This window comes from Anarrhichthys ocellatus, unplaced genomic scaffold, assembly GCF_004355925.1.
Source record: "Anarrhichthys ocellatus isolate YVR2014 unplaced genomic scaffold, GSC_Weel_1.0 scaffold143, whole genome shotgun sequence".
Taxonomy (NCBI): Eukaryota; Metazoa; Chordata; class Actinopteri; order Perciformes; family Anarhichadidae; genus Anarrhichthys; species Anarrhichthys ocellatus.
Window position 1 is genome coordinate 357,091 of NW_022280173.1, and position 18,234 is coordinate 375,324.

General features: G+C 39.7%; 4 protein-coding genes across 4 annotated transcripts; 1 reads left to right on the forward strand and 3 right to left on the reverse strand.

The window, feature by feature from the left end:
- The first annotated feature begins 1,584 nt into the window (after positions 1-1,584).
- LOC116400036 (RAC-beta serine/threonine-protein kinase A-like) lies at positions 1,585-5,363 on the forward strand. The gene is made up of 4 exons (XM_031877647.1): positions 1,585-2,202; positions 2,319-2,406; positions 3,209-3,311; positions 3,401-5,363. Exons 1-4 carry the CDS (start codon positions 1,973-1,975, stop codon positions 3,478-3,480), a joined length of 501 nt encoding a protein of 166 aa, XP_031733507.1. The 5' UTR covers positions 1,585-1,972; the 3' UTR covers positions 3,481-5,363.
- A 724-nt stretch (positions 5,364-6,087) lies between these two features.
- Positions 6,088-8,366, reverse strand: LOC116400047 (pleckstrin homology domain-containing family D member 1-like). Its single transcript, XM_031877665.1, has one exon. The coding sequence runs from the start codon at positions 8,351-8,353 to the stop codon at positions 7,811-7,813; it is 543 nt and encodes a 180-aa protein (XP_031733525.1). The 5' UTR covers positions 8,354-8,366; the 3' UTR covers positions 6,088-7,810.
- LOC116400045 (trichohyalin-like) lies at positions 8,358-11,650 on the reverse strand. Its single transcript, XM_031877663.1, has one exon. The coding sequence runs from the start codon at positions 9,092-9,094 to the stop codon at positions 8,366-8,368; it is 729 nt and encodes a 242-aa protein (XP_031733523.1). The 5' UTR covers positions 9,095-11,650; the 3' UTR covers positions 8,358-8,365.
- Positions 11,651-12,487: 837 nt separating this feature from the next.
- On the reverse strand, positions 12,488-17,231 carry LOC116400049 (trichohyalin-like). The gene has a single exon (XM_031877667.1). It carries the CDS (start codon positions 15,278-15,280, stop codon positions 14,180-14,182), a length of 1,101 nt encoding a protein of 366 aa, XP_031733527.1. The 5' UTR covers positions 15,281-17,231; the 3' UTR covers positions 12,488-14,179.
- Positions 17,232-18,234: the final 1,003 nt, after the last annotated feature.

Sequence of the window (18,234 nt, forward strand, 5' to 3'; positions counted from 1 at the left end):
TATATATATATATATATACTGCTCAAAAAAATAAAGGGAACACTTAAGCAACACATCCTAGATCTGAATGAATGAAATAGTCTTATTAAATACTTTGTTCTTTACATAGTTGAATGTGCTGACAATAAAATCACACAAAAATTATCAATGAAAATTAAATTTATTAACCCATGGAGGTCTGGATTTGGAGTCACACTCAAAATTGAAGTGGAAAAACACACTACAGGCTGATCCGACTTTGATGTAATGTCCTTAAAACAAGTCCAAATGAGGCTCAGTCGTGTGTGTGGCCTCTACGTGCCTGTATGACCTCCCTACAACGCCTGGGCATGCTCCTGATGAGGTGGCGGATGGTCTCCTGAGAGATCTCCTCCCAGACCTGGACTAAAGCATCCGCCAACTCCTGGACAGTCTGTGGTGCAACGTGTGGCGTTGGTGGATGGAGCGAGACATGATGTCCCAGATGTGCTCAATTGGATTCAGGTCTGGGGAACTACTGAATGCCTTCGTCTTGCAGGAACTACTGACACACTCCAGCCACATGAGGTCTAGCATTGTCTTGCATTAGGAGGAACCCAGGGCCAACCGCACCGGCATATGGTCTCACAAGGGGTCTGAGGATCTCATCTCGGTACCTAATGGCAGTCAGGCTACCTCTGGCGAGCACATGGAGGGCTGTGCGGCCCTCCAAAGAAATGCCACCCCATACCATTACTGACCCACTGCCAAATCGGTCATGCTGGAGGATGTTGCAGGCAGCAGAACGTTGTCCACGGCGTCTCCAGACTCTGTCACGTCTGTCACATGTGCTCAGTGGAACCTGCTTTCATCTGTGAAGAGCACAGGGCGCCAGTGGCGAAGTTGCCAATCTTGGTGTTCTCTGGCAAATGCCAAACGTCCTGCCCGGTGTTGGGCTGTAAGCACAACCCCCACCTGTGGACGTCGGGCCCTCATACCACCCTCATGGAGTCTGTTTCTGACCGTTTGAGCAGACACATGCACATTTGTGGCCTGCTGGAGGTCATTTTGCAGGGCTCTGGCAGTGCTCCTGCTGTTCCTCCTTGCACAAAGGTGGAGGTAGCGGTCCTGCTGCTGGGTTGTTGCCCTCCTACGGCCTCCTCCACGTCTCCTGATGTACTGGCCTGTCTCCTGGTAGCGCCTCCATGCTCTGGACACTACGCTGACAGACACCGCAAACCTTCTTGCCACAGCTCGCATTGATGTGCCATCCTGGATGAGCTGCACTACCTGAGCCACTTGTGTGGGTTGTAGACTCCGTCTCATGCTACCACTAGAGTGAAAGCACCGCCAGCATTCAAAAGTGACCAAAACTTCAGCCAGAAAGCATAGGAACTGAGAAGTGGTCTGTGGTCACCACCTGCAGAACCACTCCTTTATTGGGGATGTCTGTCTTGCTAATTGCCTATAATTTCCACCTGCTGTGTATTCCATTTGCACAACAGCATGTGAAATTGATTGTCAGTGTTGCTTCCTAAGTGGGCAGTTTGATTTCACAGAAGTGTGATTGACTTGGAGTTACATTGTGTTGTTTAAGTGTTCCCTTTATTTTTTTGAGCAGTGTGTGTGTATATATATATATCTATCTATATATCTATCTATATATATCTATATCTATATATATATCTATATATCTCTCTCTGAAATAGTCTGGGAATTGATACTAATCCATAACACTCAAGAAGGTTTCCACATGTCACTTATTTCTAAGAATAAGAACATTTTGTCATTCTTATAATTTTGATGCACAAAGTTCTACTTTGCTTTATACATATGGCCCTGGTGTTGGATCTGAGTGGTGGGACATGTATTTTACACACAAGAAGTTATCATTCAAAACCGAAAAGAGATGTATAGTGTTAGGTCAGTTAGGTGATGTGTACCAAATGTAAGTGTTAGTCTGCAAATTCAAAATCACTTCTTACTGCCATTGGAATTAATTGGAATTAGACAAATGTCTGTTTCTCAGGTCCTAGAGGATAATGACTACGGCCGGGCGGTGGACTGGTGGGGTCTGGGTGTTGTCATGTACGAAATGATGTGCGGCCGTCTGCCTTTCTACAACCAGGACCATGAGCGTTTATTTGAGCTCATACTCATGGAGGAGATCCGCTTCCCCAGGAACCTGTCGCCTGAGGCCAAGTCCCTGCTGGCTGGCCTGCTCAAGAAGGACCCCAAACAGAGGTGTGTGTGTGTGTGTGTGTGTGTGTGTGTGTGTGTGTGTGTGTGCGCCCGTCCGTCCGTCCGTTCATTTTGGGAATGCCTTTTTAATTCTTACACGATCGTGTTTGGACTGACAGGTTGGGTGGAGGTCCCAACGATGCCAAAGAAGTAATGAGTCACAAATTTTTCATCACCATCAACTGGCAGGATGTGGTACAAAGGAAGGTAAGACATTATGACACTAAAAGAAGTGAAACTGAGGTTTTCTTTTAGTCACTGAATATCCCCTTCATATCTGTAACATCAGACACTTTTATCAGTCTTTAATAATTGTTGTTCTCTGTAGCTTGTAGAAAAAATCCTTACATTTAGATATATGCTCTCATGGTTGTGAACCGTGCCGCTAATCTCTAATTCATAGAGATAAAAGCCATCTCCATGAATTAGAATCAACAAAAACTTTTTTCTATAATATGTTTGCCGTATGTCAGACACATTTGAAAACGGTCTTTTCAAATCTTCATCACTATTGAGCAAGTGGTTATTGTTCTTTTGTGTCAACTGATAGGAAAACAGTTAGGAAAATGTCTTGCTTTATGAAAACCTACACCCTAAAATTGCACTTCTCCTATAATTTCTTACTGCAACTAACACAACGTGCATACTTCTATACTTGCATGATGGAAACCCTGAGTTTCTTGAATTCCAGAGGCTTGGTTGGAGCCAACAAAAAAAAAACAATGGTGGAAAGAGAAACTAATAGAGCTTGTGTTCTTAACATTAACAAAATAGAAATCCTGTTGACTTTAGCTGTGGTTAGATATGTTTATATCGTTCTCAGGGAAGATATCTCGGTGTCTGTCAGGAATGATACAGCCATGCTCCACCCCCTAGTGGATACATACTTCAGATATGAAAAAAAGTACACAGGCAGTATGTTAACAGTGCCTACATGTAATCATTATATAAATCCAGTATTTTCCCAATCAAAGGGCATTTTACGAATCTTCTTCCCTTCCATCATCAGCTCACCCCACTCTTCAGACCGCAAGTGACTTCAGAGACAGACACCCGGTACTTTGATGATGAGTTCACAGCACAGACCATCACGCTTACTCCTCCAGACAAGTGTGAGTGTCCCCTGACTGTACAGCGACACTGTGTCAGTTCCATCTGGACTGGAATGTGACCACTGACTTCTGCTGTCTTCTTCTTACAGATAACAGTCTGGAATGTGAGGATCCCGGCCAACAGGCACATTTCCCGCAGTTCTCCTATTCTGCTAGCATAAGAGAGTGATCGCATCTCTGCCACACACACAAAAACACAGGAGGCATGAACACCTGAGCCACATCCTTGCAGGTATAAAATGAGCAGAACCTCCATTTTCAATGAGGTTTTAGTCCATCAGGATCTAAGTGCCTCAGCTGGTGGCCATTTTGTTCAATAGAACCACACTACGGACAAAGCCTGGCCACACTGGCTGTACTGTATCAAACTGGACTTCAGTACCTCACATAGTAATCAGCACAACTCAACCACACAATGCCTGTAGCACCTTTGGATGGCCTCCAAAAAACTACTGCTGCTTTTCCAGACTATAAACCACCAATCATTTTAACACACTCTTTTTATGGTCTTTATGGAAGCCATACAGTTCCTCCATGATGTTTCCAAGTGCTCTTCTTCAGAACTAGCTGTCACCACCGGTGATAGATGGGTTTGTATCTGAGGGAGAAAGCAGTTTGTTGGGCGTCTTTCTGTTGGGTGTGTGTGTGGATCTTTTTTTACTTTTGAGAAAAGGGCGTCGTCAAATCCAAACTGAATGTCATCAGTTTACTCTGAACAAGTCTGTCAGAGCATGAGCTTTTGTGTGTCTTAATACAATGCTCAATATGCGCCGGGAACAACGGATTAATTGATAACACATGATGATCAGTGTCTCCGTGGAGAAAAGCTTTTAAGTGAAGCATGAATTGTCCTTTGTAAACTGTTTGCAATGAAAACAAATAATTTGTTTATTAGTTTGCTCTCATCTCAGAATTTGATCTCTGTGAACAGATCTGTCAAGTGTGACATGTCAATTATATAGGAATTGGGAGTACCTTAATGCACAAGGTGTATATGTTATTGTATCTGTGTAGCAATATTCACACCATCCATGTCATTTAAGAGACTTAATAAGCACTTAATGATTTGAAGCAGACCTCATATTTCTCAGATGGACCATGTTCATAATGTAGCTGAAAGCTTCCTGGATTGGTGTCGGTGCTTATTATTTTTTAAACATCTCATGGAAATGTGTCTGTGATACAGAGTTTCACAAACTGTCCGATTCCTAATCCTGTTGACTTTTCCTGTGGTCGGACACTGTAGGTTCTGATTTACGTCAACCGTTGGCCAGATTTTGACTTTCAATTTCCCCAAAGTACTTGCACTTGTTGCATGCAGACAACATTTAACAAGAACTTTGGCTTTTATTTTGGTTACATGAAAAAAATAAAAGTAGAAACCATAAACAGTAGGTATTAAAGTATTATATCTGTACTGAAACTCAGATGTTGTATCAGCACTATTTCTGAAAAAAACACCAAGCAAACAAATTCACAGTGCTTTGAGACCACATGTTCATATTTGGAGTGTCATCATTTCTTAGCATTCAAAGCTACCCCTGTAATATTTCCAGTTCACTTATACATTTTTTATAATGTATGTTTGTAGACTTTCTATGAAGTTAGTCTTTCCTCAGATCATAACTCACCATTTGATACTTAACCTGTTTGAAACTTTACAAGTTTGAATGTCGTCCTGGCTATTATGTATGTCATCTCTTTGTAAATCCACACCACTGCTGCTTCTCACACTTGACCAAGCTGGAGAGCTAGGTTATCCAGCGAGCTGTGTATATCATGAACATGGTCCATTGTGAGATTTTGTGTTTGAGTGCAATGACTTGCAAGTATGCCTTTTTATTATTTCCAGTTCTTCCCATCTATTATTCATTGCTGCACATCATTAAATGTTAAAAAGGGGAGGTTCACCGTTAAGATTTGCAATACTGGGTTTTATACTGTACATGAATATGCGCCCAACATTGTATTGGTGCTACACTGATGAGTCACTGGTAATAAATAAAAGAGCTGTTGCAGACAACCTGCTTCCTGTTGCTCACAGATAAAAAATCTAACGTAATTTGTAACAAAATACTTTAGAGTGGAGTCATTTTGTATTTAAAATACTCAAAATACTTTCTCCACGAATCAAAAAACAGTTCACGAGTTCAGTCTTCAGATCTTCAAGTTCAACGGATTGTCTGTCAAGATAAATATTTTATCCGAGTGTGACAGATGTCAACTAGCTGTCTAGGCTAGTGCATAGCTAGTGTTTAGCAAGTTAACTTATCAGTGGAGTAGCTAGCTATAGGAAGAGGGAGATTGGGAGCTTGTATGTTCATGATAACCTTATCGAGAAACGTCTGACCATCTACAGCATAACTTGTAGCATACAAGTATTGCTGTATGCTACATTGAGTATCTTCTCAATGTGAATGTCATAATGCCATATCAATTACTGGCAGATAATATACTGTAGTTCACAGTTAGCCAGGCTGACAGTAGATGTCCATTTGTTTAAAAAAAGCAAAAAAACATTAAATATCATTTATTTTATTTAAAAGGCATATTATGAAAGTATTCTTAGTTTTATTATTTCATACATTCTACAGTTGGCCAGGTGGACAACATGTCTGTGACTGTTCTTCCTTTTTGTGGGCTTCACCAGAGCTTTGTGTACATTATATAGCCCAAACCTGAATGCTCTAAATACCAAATTGTGAGAAAACGGAAAATCCAGAAAAAAGTATTTCCTACATTTTAAATGCAAAATACATGTATGGTATTTTGTATTTTATTTTAATACATTTATTTGATGGGTATTTTGTATCAAAATACATTTTGATGTATTTTTGCCCATCTCTGAATACATTGCCTTAAAATTCATGAAGGACTGAGATTTTGCCAATTGCATAACTGAAAATTAAGCACACACTCTTAAAATGGTTTAAGTACACTATTAAATCTTATTTTGCTAACCAACAAATGTTGCACTTTAATCTGCTGAAATACCTTGACATTTTGAGTTATATTTCCTTTTGTTGGTGCTCATGGTGTTAAATAATTGTTTAAATTCAATTTTGCCCACTTGGCATTTCACCTCACTTTACTTGCATTTCTGTGCTCTGTCGACCATGTTTGTTGCTTCCCCTTGGATGTGTGATTTGGTATGGATACACACTCAGTGGTTAAAGGTTTACGCCCAGAAATTTCCCAAACGGTAAAATTCGAAGAACGTAAGAAAATCCAGGCAGAGGGCCGAGTCTCTGCAGAAACAGACACCGCCACACACTTCTAGTGGGTCATAAGTAATGACTGAGAGCCTATACATTGTTTATTAAGAAAATCCTGCATCTTAAACCTTCAATCATTTGTTACATATTAGGTAATTTAAAAAAATCAGTTTTTTGGCCTATCTGTTCATTCTTGATTTGATACATATTTGACTATATATAAAAAATGATTTCCAAATGTCAGGTGTTATTTTTGTTTAAGAAAATTAGAAATGCTGTGTTTCAAATGTATGGCAAGAACATTCAAATTGATCATAACAGTGACAGACCTGTATCTCATTTCTCCTCTTGGAAGACTGGCTTGCAGTATGCACAGCAGTGGCAGCAGCATCGATAGCAGTAGTGCTGGAGCTGACAAAGGAGTCCAATGGACGTCTCTGGAGCTTCCTCAGTTTGTTCTACCCTTATCTGTTCTTGATACATTTTGGCGAAAGCATGTTCTGTTACCGGCACTGTTGCATTCCCTGTGGTTACATTAACCTGGAAAGTTTGATGAGCTTCGTCACTAGTTGTCAATGTTCTTGACACTTTTTCTTTGACACAAAGTTTCTCAATCTCACTGAGCACCTGAACCTTAAATTGTTGGAGCTCTGTGTATTTTTCATCGAGTAATGTGCGGCCTCTCACACAGTCATTCTGGGATGTCATGTCCTTACTTAGTCCCTGTTTCAGTTTCTTCTCCAATGGTTCCTTTTCTTTGTGATTGATCCCTTTCAATCTTTTCTCAAGGTGGTTTCTCATCTGATGACTCATGCGCTTCAACTGATCAATCTCCTTCCGTTCCATTTTTGTGTCCTTCCAGATCTTTCGCAAACAATCTTTTTCTGACATTTTCATGTGTGTAAAATCATCTTCCTCTGAAAGCAACTCAAACGCTGCAAGTTTTGTTTTTGTTCATTTTTCACCTCTTCATTCTCGGTCAGCAGACCTTCCCTCTCAGCTTTCAAATATTTACCTTCTCTTCCAAAATGATGTGTATCTTCCTCTAACTTCCACTGATGTTCAACTTTTTCAGTCTGGGTTGAGACATCAAAGTGAAGAACACCCTTCTCACATTCATAATCATTAGGTTTAATCAAATACTGTTTCTCGAGATCTTGCTCCTGAAGAAATTCTTTTGCAACCTCAGTTTGCACTTCCTTGTCAAACTTCTTTGTCACCATTTGTTTCTTCGGTTTTTGTAGCGGGTCATAACAAAGCATGTCCCTATATTTCTGCCCTGATCTATCCATATTCTGTGTAGTCATGTCTCCTTTGATTCAGCTGATTGACTTTTGGTCTCAGACGTCGCATGAAGGGCATTAACCTGGAAAGTTCACGTTTCTGTTCAGACCTTTCTCCTTCCATTCTGTCCTTTTCATTGTCCAACCTGTGTCTGTCCATGTCAGTACTACTCTTCATCTGACTGAGTTGTTTTCTCTCTCTACTGATAATGTTCATGGAAGCTTCAACCTCTTCTTTCATTTTGTTCAGATCCTTCCTCCAAAGATCCAGTTTCTCTCTTTCTGCCAGTACACTGTTCCTACTGGTTTCCAGTTCTTGTCTTTGTTTCTTGATATCAGCATCTTTGAGATCTTGTTCTTTTTGTTTCAAAGCAATAATGTTCATCAACCTGTGAACTTTGTCTCTTTGTGTCTCAACCTGAAGGGCCAGCTCTTTAATGTTGCTTTTCTCTCTGTTGATCTCATCAAGGAAGCTGCTGATGTGTTCTTTCTTGTCTTTTATCTGAGTCATTGTGATTTGAAGCTCGTCTTTTCTTTCTTTCATTTCTTGACTGTCTCATTCTAACAGGTTCATTTGTTTCTTCATGTCAGACTTCATCAGATCCAAGTCCAGTTTCTCTTTGGTCATAATGTCATAGATATCTTTCTGATCCTCTCTCTTTTGGGTCATGTCAGTCTTTAGCTTTTTAAGATCTCCATATTCTTTAACTGAGTTTGGCTTCCACTTTTCTTTCACAACATCCTTTTCATTGACCACATTTGACATTTTTATCAGACCTTTTCTTTCTGAAAGCTTGATGCTCTTACCCCTTTTTTCTTGTACTTCATCCGGTTCCAGTTCACTTTGGAACTGAATGAACCACTCTCCCACTCTACCTTTGCTCACGTCTTTTTCTCTCTGCATCTTTATTTTCATGATCTCCAGTTCATCTCTTTCTCTGTTGATCCTCTCCAGTCGCTGGTCAAGCTCCTTCTTTCTCTTCTGTGTCTCCCTCTTGAAAGCATCTTCTTCAATTTTGACCTCAGCCCACATCTTTTTACCTTCCTGCTCTTTTTGAATGCCTTTTCGGATCATCTGTTGATTTTGTCTTTTTTCAATTTCCAACTCACACTTCAACACTTCCATCTCTCTTCTTTCTCTTTTTACTTCTTCTAGTCTGATTTCAAGCCCCTTTTTTTGTTTTTGGATGTTCTTCCTCATTTGGACCATTTCATCCTTCTCTGCTTTTGCCTGTATTGTCCTTTTTTTGAAGTCCAAATCTATCTGATGTTTTAATTGGCTCATGTTGTCTCTCACAGTCCTGTTCTCAGTTTTTAAAGCTTTGAGTCCTTATCTTTGTTCCCCTAAATTAACATTTACATTCACCAGAATTCCCATTTCCCTCCTAATCATTTCCAAATTTACATGAATCTTTTGTCTTATGTTTTGAAGGTCAATAATAGAATCAGTGGCTTTTGAGCTTTGCTGTATCATTTTAACTTCCTCCATGATGTTTTTCGACTGATGCTTTTCCAGACTTTGTTCATCCTGTTCTTCGCAAACTTGGATAAGAGTAGTCTGGTCTTTGAATCTCTGCTTCTCCACATCCATCTCCTCCTTCTGCAGTTGCAATTTCATCCTCTGTATTTCTGACTCATCCATCTCTTGCATGGTTTTTTCCAGTCTTTGCTCCAAATCTCTTCTTCTCTTCTTGGTCTCTCTCCTCAGTACATCCTTTTCTCTTTGTATGTCATTCAACTTTATTTCACTCTCCTTCCTTTTTCGCATGCTTTTTCTCATTATCTGTTTACTTTCTCTTTTGTTAATTTCCAGCTCAGACTTCAGCAGCTCCATTTCTCTTATTTCTCTTTTGGTCATTTGTACTTTGTCATCAAGCTCCTGTTTCTGTATTTCCATGCTCTCCCTTAAATGGTTCATCTTGTGTATTTCTGCCTCAGCTTGTCTTTCTATTCTCACATTTTGTCTCTCTATTTGAATATGTTGATTCAGCATCTCAATCCCTTCTCTCTCAATCACTTGCTCACTTATAAACTTTTTTAGTTGTTCAATTTCACAGTTTTTCTGACCCAAACTGTGCTCTGTCAGTAAAATATCCTTCTCATCCTTTTCTGATCTCAGTTGGAAGATTTCATTTTCCATTTCTTCCATTTATTTTCCCATTCTGTTCTTTGACATGTTGTCCTGTTCTGTATCAGTTTCAGCTCTGTCATGTTTCTTTATGTCTCCCTCCTCTCTTTCAATACTTTTGAAGGCTTGTTCTCTATCCTTATACTGCCAGATTTCAGTTTTGACTTTTATTAGGTCAGCTCTTCCTTGGGATATTAAATGATGTCTGTTTTCCAGTTCTTGTTTTGTAGCCTCAATCTTATACAGTAGTTTTGGTCTTCCAACTGTCTCAGTTGTACTTCAGTCTCCTCCATAACAATCTTTATATCTTCACTTTTCAGTCTAGTCTTGGCAGCAATTTTCTCTATGGTGCTCATAACTTTTGCCATTTTCTCCAACTTCTGCTCAGTCACATCAGTTTGTGTTTGATGTTTTCTTTTCAAAATATGAAATTCATCTCTCCCTCTCTCAAAGTTTTCTCTAATCTCTGATCCAGTTTTCTTTTGTTTTTTTGCTGCAGTTTTTATCAATTTCATGTTGCTCCTTTCTTCCTTCAGATGCACTTCACTTTGCCTTATTGCAGTTTTAACCCGTTTCAAAAGCTCTTGGAATACTTTCATGTCATGTAGCAATCCTTCAATTTCACTCTCTTCATCCTTATGATGTTCGTCGATATAACTTTCTTTAGTGGGGTTTTTAAGTTCAAGATTTAGTTGTGTTATGATTTATTGTGTTCTATAAATCTTTCCTTGAAGTCTTTGTATACCAGTACTTCTTGTGTCTTTTTTACCAGAAAATCCATCTATCTCCTCAGTATGTGTCTGTATATTTTCTATTGACTCCTGACCTTGGTTTTGCTTCTGAACATCAATAACTTCTTGATTCACCTTGCTGCCATTATCTTGTTTTTGCACCTTCACTTCATATTTACCTATTTCATGTTTGAAAACCTTTGTGCTTTCCCTCGCTCTTTGCAATCCATTTTCAATCTCTGGTTTTTGACTTTGCAGGACATTTATGTCCATAATGAGCCTTTTCATTTTTATTTTTTATTTTGCTCCATGTTCTCTGTGGCATACTTTATTTGCTGCCTTATTTCCTCCTCTCTCTCTTTGAGTTTGAACATCTGCTTTTTGACTTCTTCCATTTCACTTACATGTATCACAAATGTTCTATGATCATCATCTATTAATGTTTCTTCATGAATTGTCTGCATCTGTAAGAAAACATTCTGCTCTTCCTTTATGTCCACGGCAAAATAATTGGGTTCTTGTCTTTGTTTGTGCTCTGAATGCATATCTTCCTGTTCTTTTATTTCTTCACTTGGATTCCAGTCTTCTAATGTTATGGACTGTTGCAAAGACATGGTCTCTTTAGTAAATTCTTCTATGTCTGTTGGAATTTCAAATGTTTGAGCTTCGACAGGGTCTCTCTCTGTTTCTTTCTGTGGTTCCTGACGTTTAGATGTATTCCCTGAAAAAGTATTTTTGATTGCAGATTCAGTCAATATCCATTTGCTGACCTGAGCTTTCATGGAGGTCATCTTATCCTTCACAAAAAAGAAAAAATTGTCATTTTTTTCCTTGTAGTAAGAACGTCCCTTGTTTCAATTTGATTGTGACATTCGTTTTATTTATTAGGGCACGAGCACCGGCGTATAATCGAATCAACTTCAAATTTGGTCGGGGCAAGTCTGCTCGATAGCGCCCCCTACAATATTTCGACGATGCAGCCCTCGCAGTACGTGTCACCTAGATGTATAAAATTTGGTAAGCAGATGTATCCCATGTAGACTTAAAAAAAAGTCTTAGGGGTCCAACCGGAAGTCAGCCATTTTGAATTTTGTATGAATTTCTCGTGGTTTTTTTTCATTTCCAGGTGCTGTACTACGAACTCCTCCTAGGGAATTAATCCGATCAGCTTAGAATTTGGTCAGAACAATCTAAAGACCTTAGCGATTAAGTTACTAAAAGCTTTAGGTTTCATCGAACGACATGGATATGGTGTGATGGCCATTTTACATGGTTCGCCATCATCCATCAAGCTGTTGTAACTCGACTGTACTTTGTCAAAACTGTCCCAAACTTGACATGCTTGTTGACTGTCATGGTTTTAGGATTTCTGCATGCCAATATTAACTCATAGTCATAGCGCCACCTACTGATAAGCACGGACGTAAGCAGGATTCTATAATTACAGCGGCCCAAACACTGAACTTATTGAAAGGGTTTGTGAGCACACCATGAGAAAAAGACTTCTCTGATCTAAATATGTGCAAACTAAGATGCTTGGAGAGCAAACGTTAGATAACAGTGGATTTTCAAACCATGTCAGTGGGCATTAGTATAAATGATCTGTCCAGAGCTTCTTCATGACAATCAGGTTAAACGTTACAATGAATGCTTCACACTACAATCTAAAGTTGCAGAAGAACTTAAAATGAAAACAGTTTTAAATTAAAGTGTTCAAGTAACAGCAAATGGCACTACTGTTTTGTTAACTTTCATGTAAGTCCAAATACAATCAGCAGGACACTGCAGGGAGTTGAACCCCATCCCAGTAAACTGACAGTCTGTTATGTTACAAACACTGAAGCGCATTCACACACATTTATTTTCTTAATGATCTTTAAAGGCTTACATTGATAATTGTATTCGGAGGTACACTCTAAACATTTGAGGCTTAAGACCTGGCAACATGATCTTGCTACGCTGCTGGTCGACGCAAAAAATATCATCTAACTCGTGCATGCAGTATGATGGTCACAGAAATGCTTGACCGTGTCAACCAGAGTCCTTTCAGTACCCTCAACGAGCGTGAAGTTGTGAGGGCCCGATCAATACTGCTTGCAGCTTTAATTAATATTAATCTTGGTTGTATAAATTGAGTAAAAACCACTGTTTTTAATATAGACCCTCACACTTCAATTTCGTATTGACAAGCGAGCGTTACAGTTATGCATCCCACAAATCATTAAACTCACTGCTATGTTGCTGTGGCAGGCAGCAGTGTTGGATGAAGTCCTCACATATTTGACTTAAGTAAAAGTAATAATACCAGACTTGAATAAGCTATGCCTATCGATCAACTATATATATATATCTATATAGTTCAATGCAAAGCTTTACCTAAGCTTTGCATTGAAAATGTTGAATTACATTTAAATGTCTGTTTTTCTACTATACTTATTCTGTAAAGCTACAAAAAGGAAACTATTGCATGAAGTAATTAAAAATTCTAATGCTTCTTTAATATCCTTAGTTGGGGCTAGGTCATTAGAATCTCTTATCTTCTGATTTTTTATGTTTTTATTTTAATGATTAATGAAATGGAACAATATTGAAAGATACTTTTATGCTGGTTATGCTCAAAATAATTAATGTCTACATTGAATACAACTGTGATGTTTTAAAATATGGAAATGGCTTATTACTGGCCCAAGATTAAAAAGAAAATGAAAAGAGAAATATTTACTTACCATGTTCTTTTTGACCTCTTCCTTGTTCTGTTCCATCTCTCTTTGGACTTTGAGCATATCCTCCCTGGTGATGTTCATCTCTGCAGCAGCTTTTTCCATGCTGGCTTTTATCTCACTCATAGTCCGAATGGTAGTTATTGTGTCTTTTAGCTTTTGTTCCACCTCTTTCCTGTGTTGTTGTATCTTTACCTTCATGATTTCTACCTCATCCCTCTCTCTCCTGGTCCTCTCCAGCCGTTGGTCAAGTTCTAGTCTCTTTTTTTTAACTGTAAAATTCATCCACTGGATTTGGCTCTTTTCTTCTGTAAAGTTCCTCCTGCTTCGCTTTGCATCTTCTCTTACCCGACACATCTTTCTGATTTCTTCTACTTCAAGAATCTCTCTCTTCATGTCAGTGTTCACTTCATTCGTGTTGCTTGGGTCTATGTTGTTTTCCTCAAACTGATTTTCTTCATGTTGTATTATGTCTCTGGTTCTGTCCATCTGTTGAATCTTCTGCTCATCAAATCTGTCCTCTATATGTTCTGACCTCTGCTCCTCAGTCTTAGCTTGTCTTCCCTCCATGTTTTGTTTAGCAGGTTCAGTCTCTTCCCTCATCCTACTGAACTCTTCCTTTGCTCTCCTGCTCATTCTTATGATTTGACCAGTGTTCATCCCTTCCATCTGTCTTATCTCTTTCTTTGTCCTTTGTAAGTTGTCGTCTGGCTTCTGTGTTTCCATTTCAGAACTCCCCTGTACAGACTTCATTGCATTCATTTCTGCTTGAGCTATCTGCCTGTCTATCTCTATGTTTTGACTGTCATGGGTATTTTAGTCTTGATGTTTTGTATGTCATCTTCTTCAGATTGGACCTGTGCCAACTTGTTTTCTAGGTTTTGATTTTGCTTCTGCATATCAGCCTCTATCTCCATTTCCCAGTGTGTTGTCTTCATGCTTACATCTGTGTTTTCTCTTTGCTTTTGAGAATCAGATTTGATATTTTCCATTCGTCCACTGTCTGTCCTAAGCTCCGGCTTCTCTCTCACAGTCACTTCCAGTTGTAGTTCACCCTCTTCTAGCACCTCCCAAAGTTTTTCCATCTCTTCCTGGATTCTGCTGAGATCAATTATGACAGTTTCAGAGTTGTCTTCGTCTTCTTTCTGCCTTTCCCTGCTTTGAGGTTTGGTCCACCCTTGCTTCATCTGGTTGATATATACATTCATAATATGTTTGATGTCGTAAATGTGATCTTGATGTTGTGAAATAACTTTTTTATTTCTCTTTATCTCTTGCTTTATGTCTGCCGTGATTTTCTCCATTTGTTCTTTTGCCTGCTTTGCTTCAAGCATTATTTTCTTATTTTCTTTAATTCGACTCAGCAGACTGTCGGCTATCATCTCTGTTATCTGCTGGGCTCTCTTTATCTGCTCCATGCATTCCTTACTTTCTTTCGATTTTGTATGATTATACTTGGTCATTATGAACTTGTGGTGCTCATTAATGAGCTCATAACGTCGTCTTTCCAGAGTTTCCCTCTCTTGGTATATTTCAGTCTGCATTTTCAGAAGTTGCATTTTTTCCTGAGTAGCTTCATTTTTACTCTCCTCGAGTTTCTCAATAACATTTTCTATCTGAAATCTCAGTCTCTTTATTAAGTGCTGCTCATGGTTTTCAGCTGTCAGTCTGTCAACGTCCTCCTGTTGTTGCTCTGTATTTGTCTTCAGGTAGTTCATTTCATCTCTCTCTCTTTGTGTCTCCTCCAAATGTTTTTCAATCTCTCCCAATACTTGACATGTCAATTGTCTTTGTCTTCTAATAGTTTCCCTCTTGGTTTTTCTGACGGCTTGTGTTTGTTTGTCTTCTAATGTTCTGTTGTCCATTATCCACTTATGCTCGGTTTGGGTCATTCTGCTGTTCTTTTGTCTTTGCTCTGTTGGTCATGAAAAAAGAACAGAATATCACTTGCCAGTGTACTGCATCCGATACTGTGTTAAACCAGGCCAGAAAAAAAACGTTTCATTTTGACAACAGATAAGATGGTGGTACAGAGCCAACTGAAACACAAATGTATGTCCAGCATGTAATCCTCTTTAGTGAAACCAAAAACACAGGAAGAAAACACAAAGAAAGGCAAGTACAACAACATGTATTGTATCGTCCCCCTCTCGGCCATTTAGACATACCAGGGGCGTTGTTAGGCCTATTTTAGGGGGGCTGAAGTCTTAAATTAATCAAACACACAGTCAAATTTGAGCACAGTTTAATTTCTAAGGTTAAACATCGTGTATGAGATCTCTTTGAAATTATTAATCACATAGTTCAAAAACTAAATTGTATTTTAAATGCCACAGAAATCAGTATATCCCCAGTGTCTGCTCCAAACCCAAATATTTGGTTAAAAAAATCAGTGGGGAATGTGGACTAAGAAGAGTTATGTCTTGGCATTGCATATACCAATGCCAAGGTATACAATTTGCACGCTAAGATAGCGTGCAAATTGTATTACCTTCCACCTTCTCTTCACATCTCTCAAACAAAAACACACACACAGCGAGCAACTCGGTGCTCAGCCTTAATCCCTGTAACGTCAATTGTCGCAGCCCTCAGTCCAAAAGTAAAAATGTATTGAAAAAGATGGACGTAATAATTCGCTAAATTCACAAAATGTTTTTATTTAACGAAATAGTCTGCTTTAATTCATATATGTTGGCATTTAGCCTTTCAGAACTTACATTTGCACTGCGGTCAAAAAGCGGTTTACTCTCCCTCACGCACTTAAATAACGTGGCGGTCTACCACCAATCTAAGAGCATTATATCTATATAACCACAATAACACAAAATCTTATTTTTCCCAATTTCTTTAGGATGATAATGTCATAAAATATGACAACAGAATTCATATTGAAAGTTTCATTCGAGAACACAAATCAAAGCTTTGTGTGTAAAAAAACATAGTATTCGATTAAAGCCCATCTACTGCCAATCGAGTCGATTAGGAGGGAACCAGATGGACTGCTGAATGCTAACCTCTGTTTCTAAAAGAGGAGGCGGTGGCAGACGGGGGCCAAGAGAACACGCCGAGATGCAAGTGATTCAGAGTTTAGATCATAACAGAGGAGGAGCCGCCCCGCAAAAAATGAGACAGCAATGCCATTTCAATGTGTACATTAACAAAATAATTACATTTAACTGACTAATATTTCTAGTTGTAGTATTTCACTTCATTGCCTACTTATTCCCCACATCCCTAGGTAACAAATTTAATTTAAAAAAAACTATGCTGATGTAGGGCTGTGCGCTATGGCCTAAAATTAATATTACGGTATAATTTTGAAGCATGGATGGTATCATGATATATACATTTTTCCTAAAATGTCAATATACAATGCTTCTGAAGGGGAAAGGTAAGGTAGTTGCATGTCATAATTTCAACCATCCTAAAATAAATATAAACCAACAACTCTAAATTTGATCTTTTCACATAAAGGGCTGAGATATTTACATGAGTGTAAATATGATCCGCAAAAAAAAAAATATATGAAACGGCCGATCATCTGAAAAACGGCCAGTTTCGATTGGCAGCAGATGGATCGGTGCATCTCAAGGCTCTACCAATCAGCACGGTACAGTCAAAATACATTACCATATGGCAAATTCATACCGTCCAGCCTCGTGCTGAAGTTTAACACACATATTTACAGGTTTGGCTTACCAAAATAAGCTATAAGCTCAGGTTCCTCCTGTGAAAGGATCTGATAGAAATGAACTTTGGATTGGGATGTTCCTTCTTCTACAACATTACATTACATTACAGTCATTTAGCAGATGCTTTTATCCAAAGCGACTTACAATAAGTGTATTCAACATCGGTTTTCGAGAGAACAACTAGTCACCAGAAGTAATAAGTGCATGTCCTTTCCTCAAACAAGCATCTAAGAGCATAAACCAGAGCCAACGTACAGTGCAGAAACAAACAAATGCAATAAGTGCCACAAACTAATAAAAACAATGAGTGCAATAAGCTAGTATGAATACAATAGATGCTAAGTAAGTGCTAAGCTGAAGGGTAGGCCTTCTTGAAGAGGTGAGTTTTCAGCCTGCGCCGAAAGATGGGCAGCGACTCTGCCGTCCTGACGTCAGTGGGGAGTTCATTCCACCACTGTGGGGCCAGGACAGAAAACAGCCGCGACCGGGTCGATCGGCCGCAGGGACCTCCGAGCGACTGGGCGACCAGTCGCCCCGAGGTAGCAGAGCGAAGTGGTCGGGCCGGGGTGTAGGGCTTGACCATGGCCTGGAGATAGGAAGGAGCTGTTCCTTTCACTGCCCTGTAGGCTAGCACCAGAGTCTTAAACTGTATGCGGGCTCTTACAGGTCGAGAACGGAGAAGGCAAGTTGTGTGGGAGAACTTGGGGCGATTGAACACCAGGTGAACTGCAGCTTTCTGGACAAGCTCCAGAGGTCTGATGGCCGACGCCGGGGCTCCGGCAAGTAGTGAGTTGCAGTAGTCCAGGCGGGAGATGACAAGAGCACCTGCGCCGTCTCATCAGTGAGGAAGGGGCGAATCCTCCTGATGTTGTAGAGCAGGAATCTGCAGGAGCGTGTAGTCCGAGTTGGCGTCTCCACGATATCATCAATGGTGATGGACAGGTCTCGGTGCGGGCAACCCTTCCCCGGGAGGAACAGTAGCTCGGTTTTGCCCAGGTTGAGCTTGAGGTGGTGTGTCGTCATCCACTTCGACATGTCAGCCAAGGACGCAGCGATGCGTGCCTCCACTTGAGTGTCCCCGGGGGGAAATGACAAGACCAGCTGGGTGTTATCGGCATAACAATGGTAGGAGAAGTCATGCGAGCGAATAACAG